Consider the following 16,748-nt stretch of genomic DNA (forward strand, 5'->3'; position numbering starts at 1 on the left):
GTTTTTATGTTAATAATATCTTTTAAGTCTTTTTTTTTTTTTTTTTTAGATTTTATCCGACAGAGAGAGCAAGAGAGTACACGCAGGGGGAGCAGTAGAGGGAGAGGGAGAAGCAGACTCCCTGCTGAGCAGAGAGCCCAATGCGGAGCTCAGTGCGAGGACCCTGGGATCATGATCTGAGCCGAAGGCAGATGCTTAACCATCTGAGCCACCCAGGCGCCCCTTATGTTAATAATATTATATGAGAGGTCAAATAGATGGAATACACATGTCAGGAAAAATATGCCTCAACTCTTCCTAAGTGTCTGAATTTTACTCAAACTGAGTATAAAAAAGCAAAAATTTGCCAAAGGCAAGATTGCTGGTAGATTTTTTTTTTTAGAAAAGAAAAATCATTGTAGATTATAAAAGACAATAGAAATCTTATAGTTATCACTGACTCCAATTCAGAAAATAAATAAGTAAATCAAGTTTTCCTAGACAGTATTTAGCAGATCTGTTGTGCTAAACATGTAACTATTGTCTACATAATTTTAAGGGGGTTCTGTAGTATAGCAGATTTAAAGAATATGCCATACCATACTCTCTCATGGAGCTTCAAAATACACACGATCATCCAAAGGTCCTTGAAAACTCTGCAACAAAGTGACCTGTATAAAGTATCCCAGGATCTCTGGGGCGCCTGGGTGGCTCAGTTGGTTAAGCGACTGCCTTCGGCTCAGGTCATGATCCTGGAGTCCTGGGATCGAGTCCCGCATCGGGCTCCCTGCTCAGCGGGGAGTCTGCTTCTCCCTCTGACCCTCATGATCTCTCCATCTCATTCTCTCTCTCAAATAAATAAATAAAAATCTTAAAAAAAAAAAAATAAATAAATAAAAATAAAGTATCCCAGCATCTCTAAAAGTTTATTCAAGTCCCATTTTGTTTTCATTACAGCTTTAAAGTGTCCTGCAGAATAGTGTTCCATGAGAGACCGGTTTGGGTAAAGCTTACCTAAGTCATTGAAGAAATATTTCCATTTTAAGAAATATACATAGTAAGAGCTTCCATGAGTTCATGAACGAGAAGGTTCTGCTTCGTACCTAAACTATCTGACTGAAACATCAATCTTATTTTCCTCAAATTCTTACTCTCTTAACCTGAAGGACCTGAGCATTTCCTCTCAGAATAACTCTTTAAACAATCAAAGTGCAGCTTTTCCTTTCTCCTCTAAAGATCCTTGATCACTTTTATCATTCCATAGTGTCAAATTTTCATTATTTTTCTTTTATAAGCTATAAAGTCTTTGTCTTAGGGTATAGTCCTATATTCTAAATTATCACTGCATTTGAATTTTAGCCACTTAAAAAAATCAGAGTCCTGAAAACTGGACAATATCTTTGTAAAGCTTCAAAAACATATGAAAAAAATATGAAAATTCATCTGCCTTTTCCCCACTTCATTTCATTGCACCATGTTCCCCAAGTTGATTTCTCTCAGTTAAGAAAATTCATCAGATAAAAACCTTTTGCTAATTGAGTAACAATATTGTGAAACTTCTCGATGCACATCAGATGGCATATTTGCACATATGTAATTAGTAGACCATTGTTGCCTCAGAATAATTTTGCAGTAATTGATAACGATCCTTTCCCCCTCAGTGTTATGACATCAGTGCTTTGTGGAAAAAACTCAGATGGGAAAACATCCACAGACATAATCAAAACTGTATCAGGCTGTATGAAGTAAACACCTGAATCCATTAGCAAGCTACAATCTAGTTCTCCATTTTTATTTTTAATAACCACATTTACAAATATGAAGGTATAAACTCTTCAGAGTGAATAACTCCTCTCTTTTCCATCTGCATGCCCCAATGTATGAAATACAATAGACCATTGAAAAATAGTCCCAGTTACTAATTCAAATCTAAATAATGTAATTAAATATTAAACCCTAAAATTCTTAAACCTTGCTGAGAGTTGCCTAATTTTAACAAAAATTGCATTTCTCTGTGTAATACTGATAAACCTTCAAAAAGAGGGTAGATTATAGAATATTAATAATTATAAAATATTTATAGAGTATCATTACAGGTGAAGCACTGTGCAAAGTAAAGAATATACAAATATTAATAGCAAGACATTGCTGATGTCTCTGAGCAGCTCAAACTGAGTGGAGGCAGTTTGCACATTAAAAACAAAGCAGAATAAAACAAAACAAAATAAATCTCATGCAGTCATAGGCAAACTCTGATAACAAATGGAAGGAACCATCAGCAAACCCAGCCTAGAGCTGAAGAAGTAATGACTTCTAGATAAAAGATGTTGACGATGGATTCACAAGGGAAATTATGTGACATTTGAAGGTTGGGGGTATTAAAGAGAAGCCTGGTATTCACAGGGACTGTTTGAACACAGACATGAAGTTTATTCTTTTTTAAAGATTTTATTTATTTATCGGGGGCGGCACAAGCAGGGGAAGGAGTAGGTAGAGGGAGAGGAAGGCTCCCCGCTGAGCAAGGAACTCACTGGGGGACCCGATCCCAGGACCCTGGGATCATGACTTGAGCCAAAGGCAGAGGCTTAACTGACTGAGCCACCCAGGTATCCCATGGCATGAAGTTTAAAAGTGAAGAAATTTACAATGTGAAATAAAATAATGAAAATAAAGTGATAGGTGTTCATTGAGAGAAATAAGGGCCCAAAGTCAGTTTGGAATTAGCTAATATGTCAGATTGGTAAGTTTTGTTTTGTTTTGATATTGTTCTCTACCTTTTTAAAAGCATAAAATAATATGTATAATCTATACTCACACACTTCTTTTGAATTATTTCCTTTGCCCAGTATTTTCTGTCTTGCTTAGATGTGCTTCAGGCAATAACATATTCTTCATAGGACTGTAAACTTTAACCAAATTACTACAAACAGTCTTTTAAATTTCGCTCTCCTAAGCACACATACAACTGAGATATTTATAAATATAAGGAACCAGATAGATAGATAAACAGCTAGATATAGACTGTGTAGAATAAGACTTTTAATCTGTATTTTACATGAAAGGGTTGCAATTTGGTAAAATGACACAGAAAGCACTTTTAGGGTTGTATAGATTAAGGATGGGGCCTGTGTCAGAAAATAATGAAATAGAATAGCAATGAACCTTCTGGACTAAAACATTGAGGAAATGCAAACTAAGATGATTCTATTCAGGACATTGACAAATGGCATAATGGACAAAAATATTGTCCAAGTTTTATTTATTAGACCCCAGATATTTACCTAGCTTGCTCTTTCACGCCTGTTCAAATACCACCTCTTAGAGAAGCTGTCCTGGAGTATTCTACTTAAAATAGCTGAATATAGGTTTAGAAGGGAATGGAGTTCTTAAAAAGGAGAAAAAAAATAAAAATTTAGAAAAACCAGCAATATATGTATTGGAAATATTCTTTGATACTACTACCAGAAATACTGCTACCAGAACTGAATAAATGCATATATTCTGCTTAGATAATAATCGTCAGGAAGATCAGATACTATCAGGGGCTCTAGAGTTAGAGATATTAGTCATCACTTGAGATAGGTATCTATATTAGAAAATTAATAGTGCAACTTTTTTTTGGCAAGAGACAATATAACTTGAAATAATCAATAGTGTTACAGAGCTCTGTTTGGTTAGATTAATTGATAATTTTTTCTTCCAAACTTGCTTTCCATTTGAATTAGGTGAGTCTGTTGGACTCACATTTATTCTGAATTTAATGCATATTTTAAAAGGTATATTGAGTGATTAATTGATTAATTGGATCATTTACAATTACTTTTGTGATATATAGTGATATAGTAAAGGAATTTAGATGCTCCTTCATGACAATGTTTTATATTATTTATATTAGCAAGTTATATCACAGTACCATTCTAGCAAATATGAAAATGACTAAATAATTGTATATTATGGTGGGAGAAATCAAAGTGTGTAGAGATTAATGGTTTAGTGAAGACCACTGATAATGCCATGGATAGAAGTTGGAAAAAAAGAATGATTATTTGTCTTAGTTCTAGTATTTCTTGCAACAAAGTATACGTAATTTCTGTCAGTGAGATCATTGTTGTTTTCTGCATTAAGCCCTAGAGCAGATTCAAACCTGTCTGTATAGATAATTATAATAAGAGAAAGGAAGCATTTTGATAAAATATTTTATTATTATTAATAATAATAATATAATCATGGTTATAAAAATAGCAACTTTATTACCTACAGAAACTTTATATACAAGTCATAACCACAGTGTTCCCTTTTTGGGTAAGCATCCAGCTATACCACTAAACAGGCAGCTTATCAATTTCCTATTTACACCAAGACAAACAGTCATAACATCCATAGTATTCCATTTTCAGTTTCCTAAAGACAGAAACTTTCTGTGCAAATGGAAATGAACCTACTTAAAATTACACTGTCAAGATTTTTGGGACCAGAAAATTTTAACTTTTTTCTGTATTAGTAAATTCTTAGTACGAAACTCAGTTGAATGTTGAAAGAGAACTTCTTTTTGAACTTTATTGTGAAAAGTATTTCCACAAAGACTATGTCTTTTTATTCAAGTTAACTTTATCATTCAAATGAGTTTGTCTATAAATACAGGATATAATTAAAAGTTATCTTTGGAACCTTAGTAAATCAATTTAAAGTTTTTTTAGTATGAGAGTTTATTAAAACTCTTTACCTCACGATTTCTATATTGCAATACCAGTATTTCTTTTAAAAAAGAAAGAAAATATTTAGAAACAACAAAATGTCTGACAACAATTTCTCACTTCTTGACAGTGCTTCTTTTTTTTTTTTTTTCCAAGAGAATGTTGTGGCTATAACATTCACTTTGTATAGTACCATTGGTACCAACAAGAAATATTCACAGGAATAAGTGAAATACAATTTTGCTATCACATGCCATTATTGTTATTTTTCTTGCCTTCCAGTGTCTCATGTTTCCCATACTTTGAAACACTTAGATAGCAAGCAAGAGCCTGTTAATACTAGAGATTGACTCAATATAAACCATTTTACTGAGGACCTGCCCACAGCAAATAGGTAAAACTCATTACATATTTTACAATAAAATTAAAGAAGTATACAAAAGGACTATCATCCCTTCTGCACGGCAGAGGCATTATGACAAATATTTTAATTTTACATTACTATTCCTGGCAGACATAAGAAAATGTCCACAATTACAACAGCACATAACCATTATTCAAACAGCCCAAACAAAAATAACATTGAAAACTTCTAATTTAAAAGATCTTTTTGTCCATTACTCAAAATACAATCGATTTTGGCTAAGTTGGATTTTTCATTTTTTGACTGAATAAGAAAAGAATGCCCAGGAAATAGTATCTTTCGCCAGAGAAAAATGACATGATTATTCATTGTCCTACCACCTAAAATCACATGGATCTTGTTCATCTTGCTTTTATTGTCAATTCTACTGATCTCCCCTTATTACAAAGGGAACTTCTCAAAGCTAGGACCGCTTTGTGCACCATGTCTGATGTTTTATTGGTGGTATGTTTTCACCCTTTAATAAAATGGAAAACACTGAGTTCAAAATATCTAAAAAGTTGGCTGCATCTTGTGTCTAGGTAATCCCTACCTCTCTTTCCATGGAAATTTAGAGGAAAAGACAAGAAAGGAAATCTTAAAGTGTGAGTATTTAGACATACTAGAATTTCATAAATATTTTACAAACATCAATATATGATTTGATCAAATTTTGCCAGTTCATCAAGAAAAAACTGAAAAATTATTTAATTTTGGGACAATATACCTTTGAAATTCCTAGTGTTTTGATTAAAATGATATATCACATAAGGAAAGAAAAATACAAAGAAGATGATGTGGACTGACAACTTTTCGGATCTCTCTTTGCTTTCACTGTTTCTTGATACCAGAACATATCTTATTACAATATGTTCAATTTGTATGGCACAATTTGGATAGATATTTCTGGGTTTGCATAGGTATTTCTGGATTTGCTGTCCTGTACTCTGTGGACTAAGCTTTCAAGTAAATTTAAGAGCATTTTACTCAAGATTGAACTGTGTCCTATGAAGCTTTGAGAGCCCTGTTTGGATCTCTGGCCTTAATTGATGTCAGTCAAGAGAAACAAATCAGAGAAATGGGGATACTGGTTTGGAATCACTCAAATAATTATTTTTAAATTTGGACAGGGTGATTTTGTGAAAATTCACAGCCTATCCTATTAGAACTTTTTGTCTCATTTCTTGACAAATCCAGGGTTTTTAGTTAATCATGCCAAATACAATAATAAATATGATAATTTGGTATTATGAGACAGAATACAACATTTGAATAGATATTCCCCCATGGCATTTGAAAGATTTATGTAAAATGAAATAAGATAAAATGAAGAAATTTTCACAAAATATTTCATTCTGCAGATATAACTCCCCTTTAAAACATAATTGAATTCAGAGTTTAGACAAGCTAGTTCCTTTCATTTCCTTTTTTTTTTTTTTCCTTTACTTGAGTAAAGTCTCATTAGGGGAAAAAACTTTCAGGTTGAGAAAGGTATCCTGATTTTTTTTTCTTCAACATATACTTTAATTCATAGTTTGATGAAAGTCCATTTACAAATCTTTGGGGACATATGGAAATTTTCCTCTGAAATAATTTTTAAAAATTTAAAGACGATGACCTCAAGCCAATCACAGCAGCAAGTCTTAGAATTAACCTACTTAAATAATTTTTTAAGCTTCAATTAGACAATTACCTAAGAATAATAAAGAAAATACTTCAGGAAAGTAGATCTAAAAATATCTTACATAAATAAGGTCCCTAAATTTGAAGGAAAGAAATAATACTAATACACATATTACCCTCTTCCCTTTAAGAATTAGAAACTACAAGATGACTAGGATGATAAATATATTTAAACACCTAGATTTGGTGTTACTTAACTTTGTGGGTCATGACCACACCTTAAATGTCAACCAGTAGAGGTCATCTGCAGATTACATGTAGAGAATGAGCTGGTCACTTCTATCTTGCACCTTTCCTTAAAATTTCTACTGGTCTTTAAAAATTTCAATTTTTCTCTTAAGGAAAAACTACAGGTACACACTTTCAGAATATTTAGAGGTTACATTAGATATACCATAATTTGAACTCTAGTGCATGCACATGTGTACCAAGGTCTGCATAGATGGGCACATAATTTTGTAGAAAGGATGTAGACCAGTATTAGAGGATACACAGTGAGGAGGAATGAATGAAATATAATGTATGGTATATGAAAGGTAATATAATTTAATACAGAGTTACAACTTAAGGACAAAGGCATAAATTGTCTTTGTGAGGTTAAATAATGTTTAACTTATGGTTTATTCATAAACTAACTTTGGAAAGCAGCGTAGAGATTAATTGAACTTTTCCATTAAATCTTTTATCATCCAGCAATTATACCTTTGCAGTTTTTAATCCATTCAAGTATCTTCAGGAGATATGTTACTACACTTGCATGTACCTTAATTCACTTCAACATTTACAAAATAACACTGACAAACAAAACAACAGAAAACACCCATAAATATTAATGAGTATCTTAACAAACATGACACTCAAGTAGTTGTCTTAGGATTGCTTTAAGTGACATTTTAATTCCATGTTCTCTGAAATCTTCATGTAAAAGAGAATTCTATTGATGGAAGATTCAGACACAGTTACATCAGCTATGACTGTGGTATCTTATATGTTAATATAATTTTGTGTATCCATTTTGCATAATATGCTACTCGGACAAAAATGCCAGGACGATTTGGAATGGCACATCCACGACCAGGAACAATGACACCAAGAACCATTCTCATTTTATGTTGTTCACAAACAAGTGGGCCACCATAATCTCCCTAGGAAGAAGACATGCAACAGTAACAACAACAAAAAAGTATTATTTTAGAAACAAAGTTAATAATTCATTAATATTTCCTATACAGATTTATATCTCAAATATGCACATATACAAGAAAAGACAATAGCTGCAACTGAGATACAAAGACATAAATAGATGTACTAGGCCAGTGGTCATCTTTCTATTGAATTACCCAAGTCAGACTGAGAGAAGTACAAAAGTTAAAAGTTTTCTATCATGTGGAGTATTCATTTAAGAATGACGTGTCTAGGGGCACCTGGGCGGCTCTTGATTTCAGCTCAGGTTGTGATCTCAGGGTCATGGGATCAAGCCCCACGTCAGGCTCCACACTCATCATGGAGTAGGCTTGTCCCTCTCCCTCTGCTCATCCCCCTGCTTGCACACTCTTTCTCTCAAATAAATTAATTAATTAATTAAATATTTAAAATATATTTAAAAAGAATGACTTGTCTTATACAACATATTCACTCATCTTTTAAAATGGTTTTCGTCTTTGTTGAATACAGATTGATTAACACAAAACAACTGATAGCTATTTAGAAGGTAGACTTTATATTTACTTTTATTTTCTTCTGATGTTCAAAATATGTCCAATATAGAAAATTTAGAAAATGTACAAAATACAAGAACTTTTGTACTCTACCTATAATCATAGAGTTTTAATGATTAAATTGCTTAAAATTTCCCTTATTTCTAAAGCTTTTTACTTTCCTTCCTTCAATCTTGTCCCCAGAAAGATTTTAGAAAATTAAATACACATCATAATTGATAAAATAATTCTATTTACTGTTTGGAAATTATGTTCTGGGGCATAAAAAAAGAATATTCCTGCATTTACTGTTGTATTTGTAGTTAATATAGTTATATTTATATATTTTTTATATCTCATACCCCCCTTTGTAGAAGGTAGCCTCTAATTTCATGGCATTTTTTATATGGTTACCCTGTTTTATCATCAGACACAGATAGATGATAGATGAAAGATGAATAGATTGATAGATTGATATGTGTGTATATTTTTATAAACATGTATATATTAATGCATATTATTATATATAATTATTACAAATATGCTGCATCATTTTCATGCACTATGTAGCCTTCTAAGATTGCAATGACTGGCTTTTGGCATCCTTGTGTGAAGAAGAGTGTTTGAGACTACCTTAATTTTCTCTTAATAGTGATGTGATGAGATAAAATGAAACTACTAAGGAATTTAGTTCTGAAACAGGTGTAAAGAAGAGCGCTATCAGCATTGTATGATGGGGAATATCAAGATGGGGGTGAAGCAGGAGATAAAACAGTCGGGAAAATAGGTTATTCTAAGAGACATATAAACTATGCCACATGAGTTAATAAATCTGATTTTTTAAAAATGCACCAGTGATTACTGATACAAACTCTTCATCAAAGCAATTCACTTTGGCAGACTTTCATCAAATGTGATTCTATTGCTATTATACAAACATTTGGGAGGTTTTCTTCAAGTGTTTAGATTTCAGTGGCTTCAGGGATTATATTACCTTGTTTTAAATATAAGTGATATTAAAAAAAAATTCTGGAGGATAAATGCATTTTTGAGAAATGGCAGAATCAACTTAAAATTGTCCTTCAATATGGATAAAAATAACAAATATATGATAATGTAATAAATAATTCAATGCTAAAGTTAGGAATCTAACAATGTATAAATGATAAATCAGATCACAGGCAATTCTTGATGAGCGGTGGTTGAAGCATTTTTAGTAATGACAGTAGGGCTGGATAAGTGCATAGATTCTTAAATGATCTTGAAGATTGGGTTGAGCTCAAAACTTTGTGTTTTAAAGGACTCTTAGTGTAAGTAGGTAGCTAAGTAAGAAATAAATAAATAAATAGTAAATAAATAAATAAATTTCTCTTTCTCCTAGCAGATTTTCAGCTCTAATAATGAACAAAGTAATACTATTTACCAGGAAAACATCAAATTTGAAAGTGGTTTAAATGCATAACCTGTTTCTAACTATATCATTTTAAAGCAGTTGTTTAAACTCTTTTACTTATGAAACATATTTTTTTCAGGAATAGTATCTCAGACCAATATATATAGCACATGCATGGAAATACATATTTACGCCCCATATATATTTTCCTACATTTCAAAAGATATTTCACTATTTATTGAACTCATTCCATGCCTTACCTCACATAGTATTCCCCAACTCCAAAGCTCCTAGGCTTGGAGACTGTGTCTCTTATATTCAAAATACATCTAAACACTCCAATCAAAAGACATAAGGTGACAGAATGGATAAAAAAGCATGACCCATGTATATGCTGCTTAGAAGAGAATCATTTCAGACCTAAAGACATATGCAGATTGGAAGTAAAGGGATGGAAAAACATTTATCATGCAAATAGAAGTGAAAAGAAAGCCAGGGGTAGCGATACTTATATCATACAAAATAGACTTTAAAACAAAGACTGTAACAAGAGATAAAGAAGGACACTATATAATCATACAGGGAATAATCCAGCAAGAAGATATAACAATTGTAAATATTTATGTACCCAACATGGGAGCACCCTGGTACATAAAGCAGCTAATAACAAACACAAAGGAAGTAATTGATAATAATGCAATAATAGTAGGAAAACTTTAAGACCCCACTTACATCAATGGATAAATCATCCAAACAGAAAATCAAAAAAGAAATAGTGACTTTGAATGATACAATGGACCAGATGGATTTTACAGGTATATTCAGAACATTCCATCCTAAAACAGCAGAATACACATTCTTTTCAATTACACATGTGACATTCTCCAGAATAGATCACATTTAAGGCCACAAGACAAGTCTCAACAAATTCAAAAAGATCAAAGTTGTACCATGCATGTTTTCCAACCGCAACACTATGAAACTGGAAATCAACCACAAGAAAAAATCTGGAAAGACCACAGATATATTTAGGTTAAATAACATGCTACTAAACAATGAATGGGTCAACCAAGAAATCAAAGAGAAAATAAAAAAATACATGGAGACTGAATATGAAAACCCAATGGTCTAAAATCTTTGGGATGCAACAAAAGCTGTTCTAAAAGGGAAATCTATAGCCATATAAATACCTCACAAAAATAAAAATCTCAAATAAACAACCTAACCTTACACCTAAAGGAGCTATGAAAAGAATAAACAAAACCCCAACCCATGGAATAATAAAGATTAGAACAGAAATAAACAAAAGAAACTAAACACACACACACACACAAAACAATAGAACAGATCAATGAAACTAGAAGCTGGCTCTTCGAAAAGATGAACACAATTAATAAACCTTTAGCCAGACTCATCATAGAGAGAGAGAGAGAGAGAGAGACAGAGAAAGATAGAAAGAGGAATCAAATAAAATCAGAAATGAAGAGGAGAAATAACATCTGACACTACAGAAATACAAACAATTATAAGAGAATATTATGAAAAATTATATGCCAACAAATTAGACAACCTAGAAAAAATGGATAAATTCCTAGAAATATATAACTTCCCAAAAGTGAATCAGGAAGAAATAGAAAATTTGAAAACAGACCAATTACCACCAATGAAATTAAATCAGTAGTAAAAAAAAAAAAAAAAAACTCCAACAAATAAAAGTCCAGGAGCAGAAGACTTCACCGGTGAATCCTACCAAAGATTTAAAAAAGAATTAATACTTATTTTCAAACAATTCCAACAAATAGAAGAGGAAGAAAAGCTTTCAAATTCATTCTATGAAGTCAGCATTACCTTGATATCAAAATCAGATAAAGACACTACAGAAAAAGAGAACTATAGGCCAATATCTCTGATGAACATAGATGCAGAAATCCTCAGCAAAATATTAGCAAACCAAATCCAACAATACATTTAAAAATCATTCACCATGACCAACTGAGATTTACTCCTAGGATATAAGGGTGTTTCAATATTTGCAAATCAATCAAAATGATACATCATATGAACAAGAGAATGGATAAAAACCATATGATTATTTCAGTAGATACAGAGAAAACATTTGACAAAGTACAACATCTATTCATGATAAAAACCCTCAACAAAGTGGGTTTGGAGGGAACCTACCTCAACATCATATAGGCCATCTATGAAAAATCCATAGCTAATGTCATCCTCAATGGGGAAAAACTGAGAGCTTTTCCTATATTGTCAGGAACGAGACAGGGATGTCCACTCTCACCAATGTTATTTAAAATAGTACTGGAAGTCCTAGCTACAGCAATCAGACACCAAAAAGAAAACAAAGGCATCCGAGGAAGAAGTCAAACTTACACTATTTGCAGATGACATGATACTCTAAATAGAAAACCCTAAAGAATCCACCAAAAAACTACTAGAACTGAAAAATGAATTCAGTGAGGTCACAGGATACAAAATCAATGTATGGAAATCTATTGCATTTCCATATACAAATTATGTAGTAGAAAGAGAAATTAAGAAAACAATCCCATTTACAATTGCACCAAATATAGTAAAAGGAATAAACCGAACCAATGTAGTGAAAGACCTGTGTTCTGAAAACTATAAAACAATGATGAAAGAAATTGAAGATGACCCAGAGAAATGGAAAGATAGTCCATGTTTACAGACTGAGAGAACAAATATTGTTAAAATGTCCATGCTACACAGAGCAATCTATAGATTTAATGCAATCTCTATCAAAATATCAACAGCATTTTTTCACAGAACTAGAAAAAACAACCCTAAAATTTGTATGGAACCACAAAACACCCTGAATAGCCAAAGCAATTGAAAGAGAAGAACAAAACTGGAGGTATCACAATCCTAGATTTTAAGATATACTAGAAAGCTGTCATAATCAAAACTGTATGGTACTGGCAAAAAATAGACACATAGATCAATGGAACAGAATAGAAAATCCAGAAATAAGCCCACAATTATATAGTCAATTAATCTTCAACAAAGGAGGAAAGAAGATGCAATGGGAAAACGACAGTCTCTCCAACAAATGGTGTTGGGAAAACTGGATAACTACACGCAAAAGAATGAAACTGGACCACTTTCTTACATCGTACACAAAAATAAATTCAAAATGGATTAAGGACATAAATGTGAGACTTGAAACCATAAAAATCATAGAAGAGAGCACAGACAGTAATTTCTCTGAAATAAGCCATAGCAATAATTTTTCCAGATATGTCTCTTGAGGTAAGGGAAACAAAAGCAAAAATAAACTACTGGGACTACATCAAACATCAAAATAAAAAGTTTCTGCACAGTGAAGGAAACAGTCAACAGTGAAGGAAACAGTCAACTAAAAGGCTATCTAATGAATGGGAGAAGATATTTGCAAATGACATATCTGATGAAGGGTTAACATCCGAAATATATAAAGCTTATATAAGTCAACACCCAAAAAATGAGTAATTTTCCAATTGAAAAATGGTCAAAAGATATGAACAAATATTTCTTCAAAAATACACAGATGGCCAACAGACACATGAAAAGATTCTCAACATCACTCATCATCAGGGAAATGCAAATCAAAAGCACAATGAGATATCATCTCATACCTGTTAGAATGACTAAAATTAAAAACACTAGAAACAGCAAGTATTGGCCAGGGTGTGGAAAAACAAGGAACCCTCTTGCGCTATCGATGAGAATGCAAACTGGTACAACTACTGCAGAAGACAGTATGGAGTTTCCTCAAAAAATTAAAAATAGAGCTACTGTATAATCCAGTAATTCCACTACTGGGTATTCAACCAAGAAATATGAAAACACTAATTCGAAAAGATATGTCCCCTATGTTTACTGCAGCATTACTTACAATAGCTAAATTATGGAAGCAGCTCAAGTGTCCATCAATAGATGAAAGGATAAAGATCTGATATATAGACACACACACACACACACACACACACACACACAGGAATATTACTCAGCCATAAAAAGAATGAAATCTTGCCATTTGCAGCAACATGGATGAATCTAGAGAGTATAATGCTAGTGGAATAAGTCAGTCAGAGAAAGACAAATACCATATGATTTCACTCATATGTGGAATTTGGGAAACAAAACAAAGAAAAAAAAGACAAACCAAAAAAATAGAATCTTAACAATAGAGAACATACTGATGGTTACCAGAGGAGAGGTGGGTGGGAGGAGGGGCGAAATAGGTGAAGAGGATTAAGAGTACATGATGAGCATTGAGTAATGTATAGAATTTTTGAATCACTATATTGTATAGCATAAACTGATATAACACTTTATGTTAACCACACTGGAATTAAAATTTTTAATAAAAATGTTCTCAACTTCAGGAATAATTTTAAAAGCACAAAATATGCATACAAATAAATAGATAAAATTTAAAATATAAAAAAATACATATAAAATAATGGTTTAACAGCTTGTCTATGTAAAATGGGGATTGGAATACTGCCAAGTTGAAAGAACAGTTGCCTAACAAATGAAAATGTTCAAGCTCTTAAAGTCACCAACTTCGACCTTTTGGTTTTTGAAAATAGAATTTGTTTAAACCACACACACACACACACACACACACACCACACACACTGGCTTAACCAAAAACACATTTAAAAGTTTAAAACCAGACATAGAGTTCATTTAGGGAGAATTTGGGAAGATCAGATAACTTTAGAAAACAGAAAAATGTAAGCTATTGTATCAAACTGCATACTGGATACTTTTAATTTGAACAGCTTTCCATTAGAGTTCTGGTGTATTCATTTATTGCTTTTTTGAGACAAATATCATCATAGTTTGCTGACAATGAAACATGGATTTTCTTACTGTTTAGTTAAAATAAGTGTACAAGGATAATGAAGGGGGTTATCTTTCCCAATTTCTCTCTCTCAGAACAAGTTGGTAGACAATGATTTTTATTTGAGAAAAATGGACCAAAAAGAAACAAAAAAGAAACATAAGAAACTATGATATTTATTATATACTTATTTTTTTTAAAGATTTTATTTATTTTTTTGACAGAGAGAGACATAGCGAGAGCAGGAACACAAGCAGGGGTAGCGGGAGAGGGAGAAGCAGGCTTCCTGCGGAGCAGGGAGCCTGATGTGGGACTCGATCCCAGGACCCTGGGATCATGACCTGAGCCGAAGGCAGACGCTTAACGACTGAGCCACCCAGGCACCCCTATTATATACTTATTTTTAAAAAATGTTCTTTTTACCTCACATGGTCCTGATACAATATTTTCAGCTCCAGCACATATTTCAGACTCGTTCAGAGTCACCTTCCCTTGATGGTATTGGCTGCATTTCTCATTTCCCATAATATAGAGATGTGCTACTCGTAATAGACCGTCAGAGGTGATGGCTGGAATGGGGTAAAAAATGTACAGTTAATGAGCACAGGATAAGCTGAGAAAAATAAGAGACAAATAGAATTGTTTTAAGTAAAATAAGTATGATATTGCCTTATCATCTTAAAAATAGCTTACATCCAGTATAACCCCAGCCATAAACACTGCAAGTGGTTTTTTCAGGAATGGTGCATCCATAATTAGGTAAATCAATTGTACTAACAAAATCATCCAGGACAGCAGGCCTGAAAATAGAAAATACAATGGTAAATACCCTTGATTGAATTCAACACAAAATTAACAAATTAAAATTTAGTGTTAATTTTTAATATGAGATTAAGAGAGAATAAACAGTCTTGTTTCTTAAGAAAAAGGGAATGTCTAATATATAATGTATGTAGTAGAGGTAGGAGTAGGTAGAGAGAAAGGAGTCACTTACTTGCTAATATTACCTGCTAAATGGTCACTGCTTTTTTTTTAATTCATTATTTTACCTATTAAAGTTATCAAATGATCATTCACTAAGTTTTGGTTTTAGAGCAGGCTGATCAGGCTGTTGGTCAAACTTCATTTATTAATTTTTGAAAATTTTGAAGATGACTCTCTTTGTCTCTATGTACACACACACACATATATGACATGTGACATGATTTTTTTTTAAAAGATTTTATTTATTTATTTGACAGAGAGAGACACAGTGAGAGAGGGAACACAAGCAGGGGGAGTGGGAGAGGGAGAAGCAGGCTTCCCGCTGAGCAGGGAGCCTGATATGGGGCTCGATCCCAGGACCCTGGGATCATGACCTGAGCCGAAGGCAGACACTTAACTGACTGAGGCACCCAGGCGCCCCAACATGTGACATATGCTTTTATAATAAATTAACCTAAAAGAGAGAGAATAGCCACATAGCTGAAGAAAAAGCTTCACCAATTCCATTGTAGGTTAAAAAGGCAAAACATTCTCAAGCAACTAACCTAGCAAGCTTCAGTAATACCAGATCTGATCCTTCAGGCCCATACACCAGCTGGGAAACATTTAGAACCTGTTTGCGTTTCTCGTCACCTCTTCCATGGACATCATGAATCCCAAGCCAAGCTTCATAATCTTTCAAGTCTTTGTTTCTAAGTAAAAAATTGAAATGTAAAATATAATTTTAAATTGGGTAATATTGTTCAAACGTATTATTATTTTAGCTTATAAGGGCAGATAAATAACCTAAATTTAAAATTTGAATCAAAGTATAATAAAGAGCAACATATTTGTTATCAGAGATTCTGAAAGCTACAAGCACACATAAGCAAAAAAGAGCTTTTAAGAGCTATTTAAGAAAAAAAAAAACCTTTTGATTATGCTTAAGAGTAAATCACATGTGAAAAATTCTCAGGTAAAGTACATTACATGAATTATAATTTTCTTCAGATTTTCCTTCTTAGTTTTGTATATGTTTGGTTTATCAATGAGGATTGAAAATTTATAC

The 16,748-nt window shown here is 32.7% G+C and overlaps 1 protein-coding gene across 3 annotated transcripts in view; it reads right to left on the reverse strand.

The window, feature by feature from the left end:
- Positions 1 to 16,748, reverse strand: part of HGF (hepatocyte growth factor) — a 93,866-nt gene that overhangs the window by 12,001 nt on the left and 65,117 nt on the right. For 2 of the 3 annotated variants that reach the window (XM_078060088.1, XM_036111815.2), the window contains exons 16-19: positions 16,246 to 16,392; positions 15,410 to 15,516; positions 15,140 to 15,285; positions 4,160 to 7,904 (exon numbers count right to left, since the gene is read on the reverse strand). In XM_078060088.1, the coding sequence (XP_077916214.1) occupies positions 7,728 to 7,904; positions 15,140 to 15,285; positions 15,410 to 15,516; positions 16,246 to 16,392 (577 nt within the window). In that variant the 3' untranslated portion in view covers positions 4,160 to 7,727. Of the gene's footprint in view, positions 1 to 4,159; positions 7,905 to 15,139; positions 15,286 to 15,409; positions 15,517 to 16,245; positions 16,393 to 16,748 lie in introns of those variants that run through there. The other variant, XM_078060089.1, reaches the window with a different exon arrangement.

The sequence above is a fragment of the Halichoerus grypus genome, chromosome 12 (assembly GCF_964656455.1).
Source record: "Halichoerus grypus chromosome 12, mHalGry1.hap1.1, whole genome shotgun sequence".
NCBI classification, from domain to species: domain Eukaryota; kingdom Metazoa; phylum Chordata; class Mammalia; order Carnivora; family Phocidae; genus Halichoerus; species Halichoerus grypus.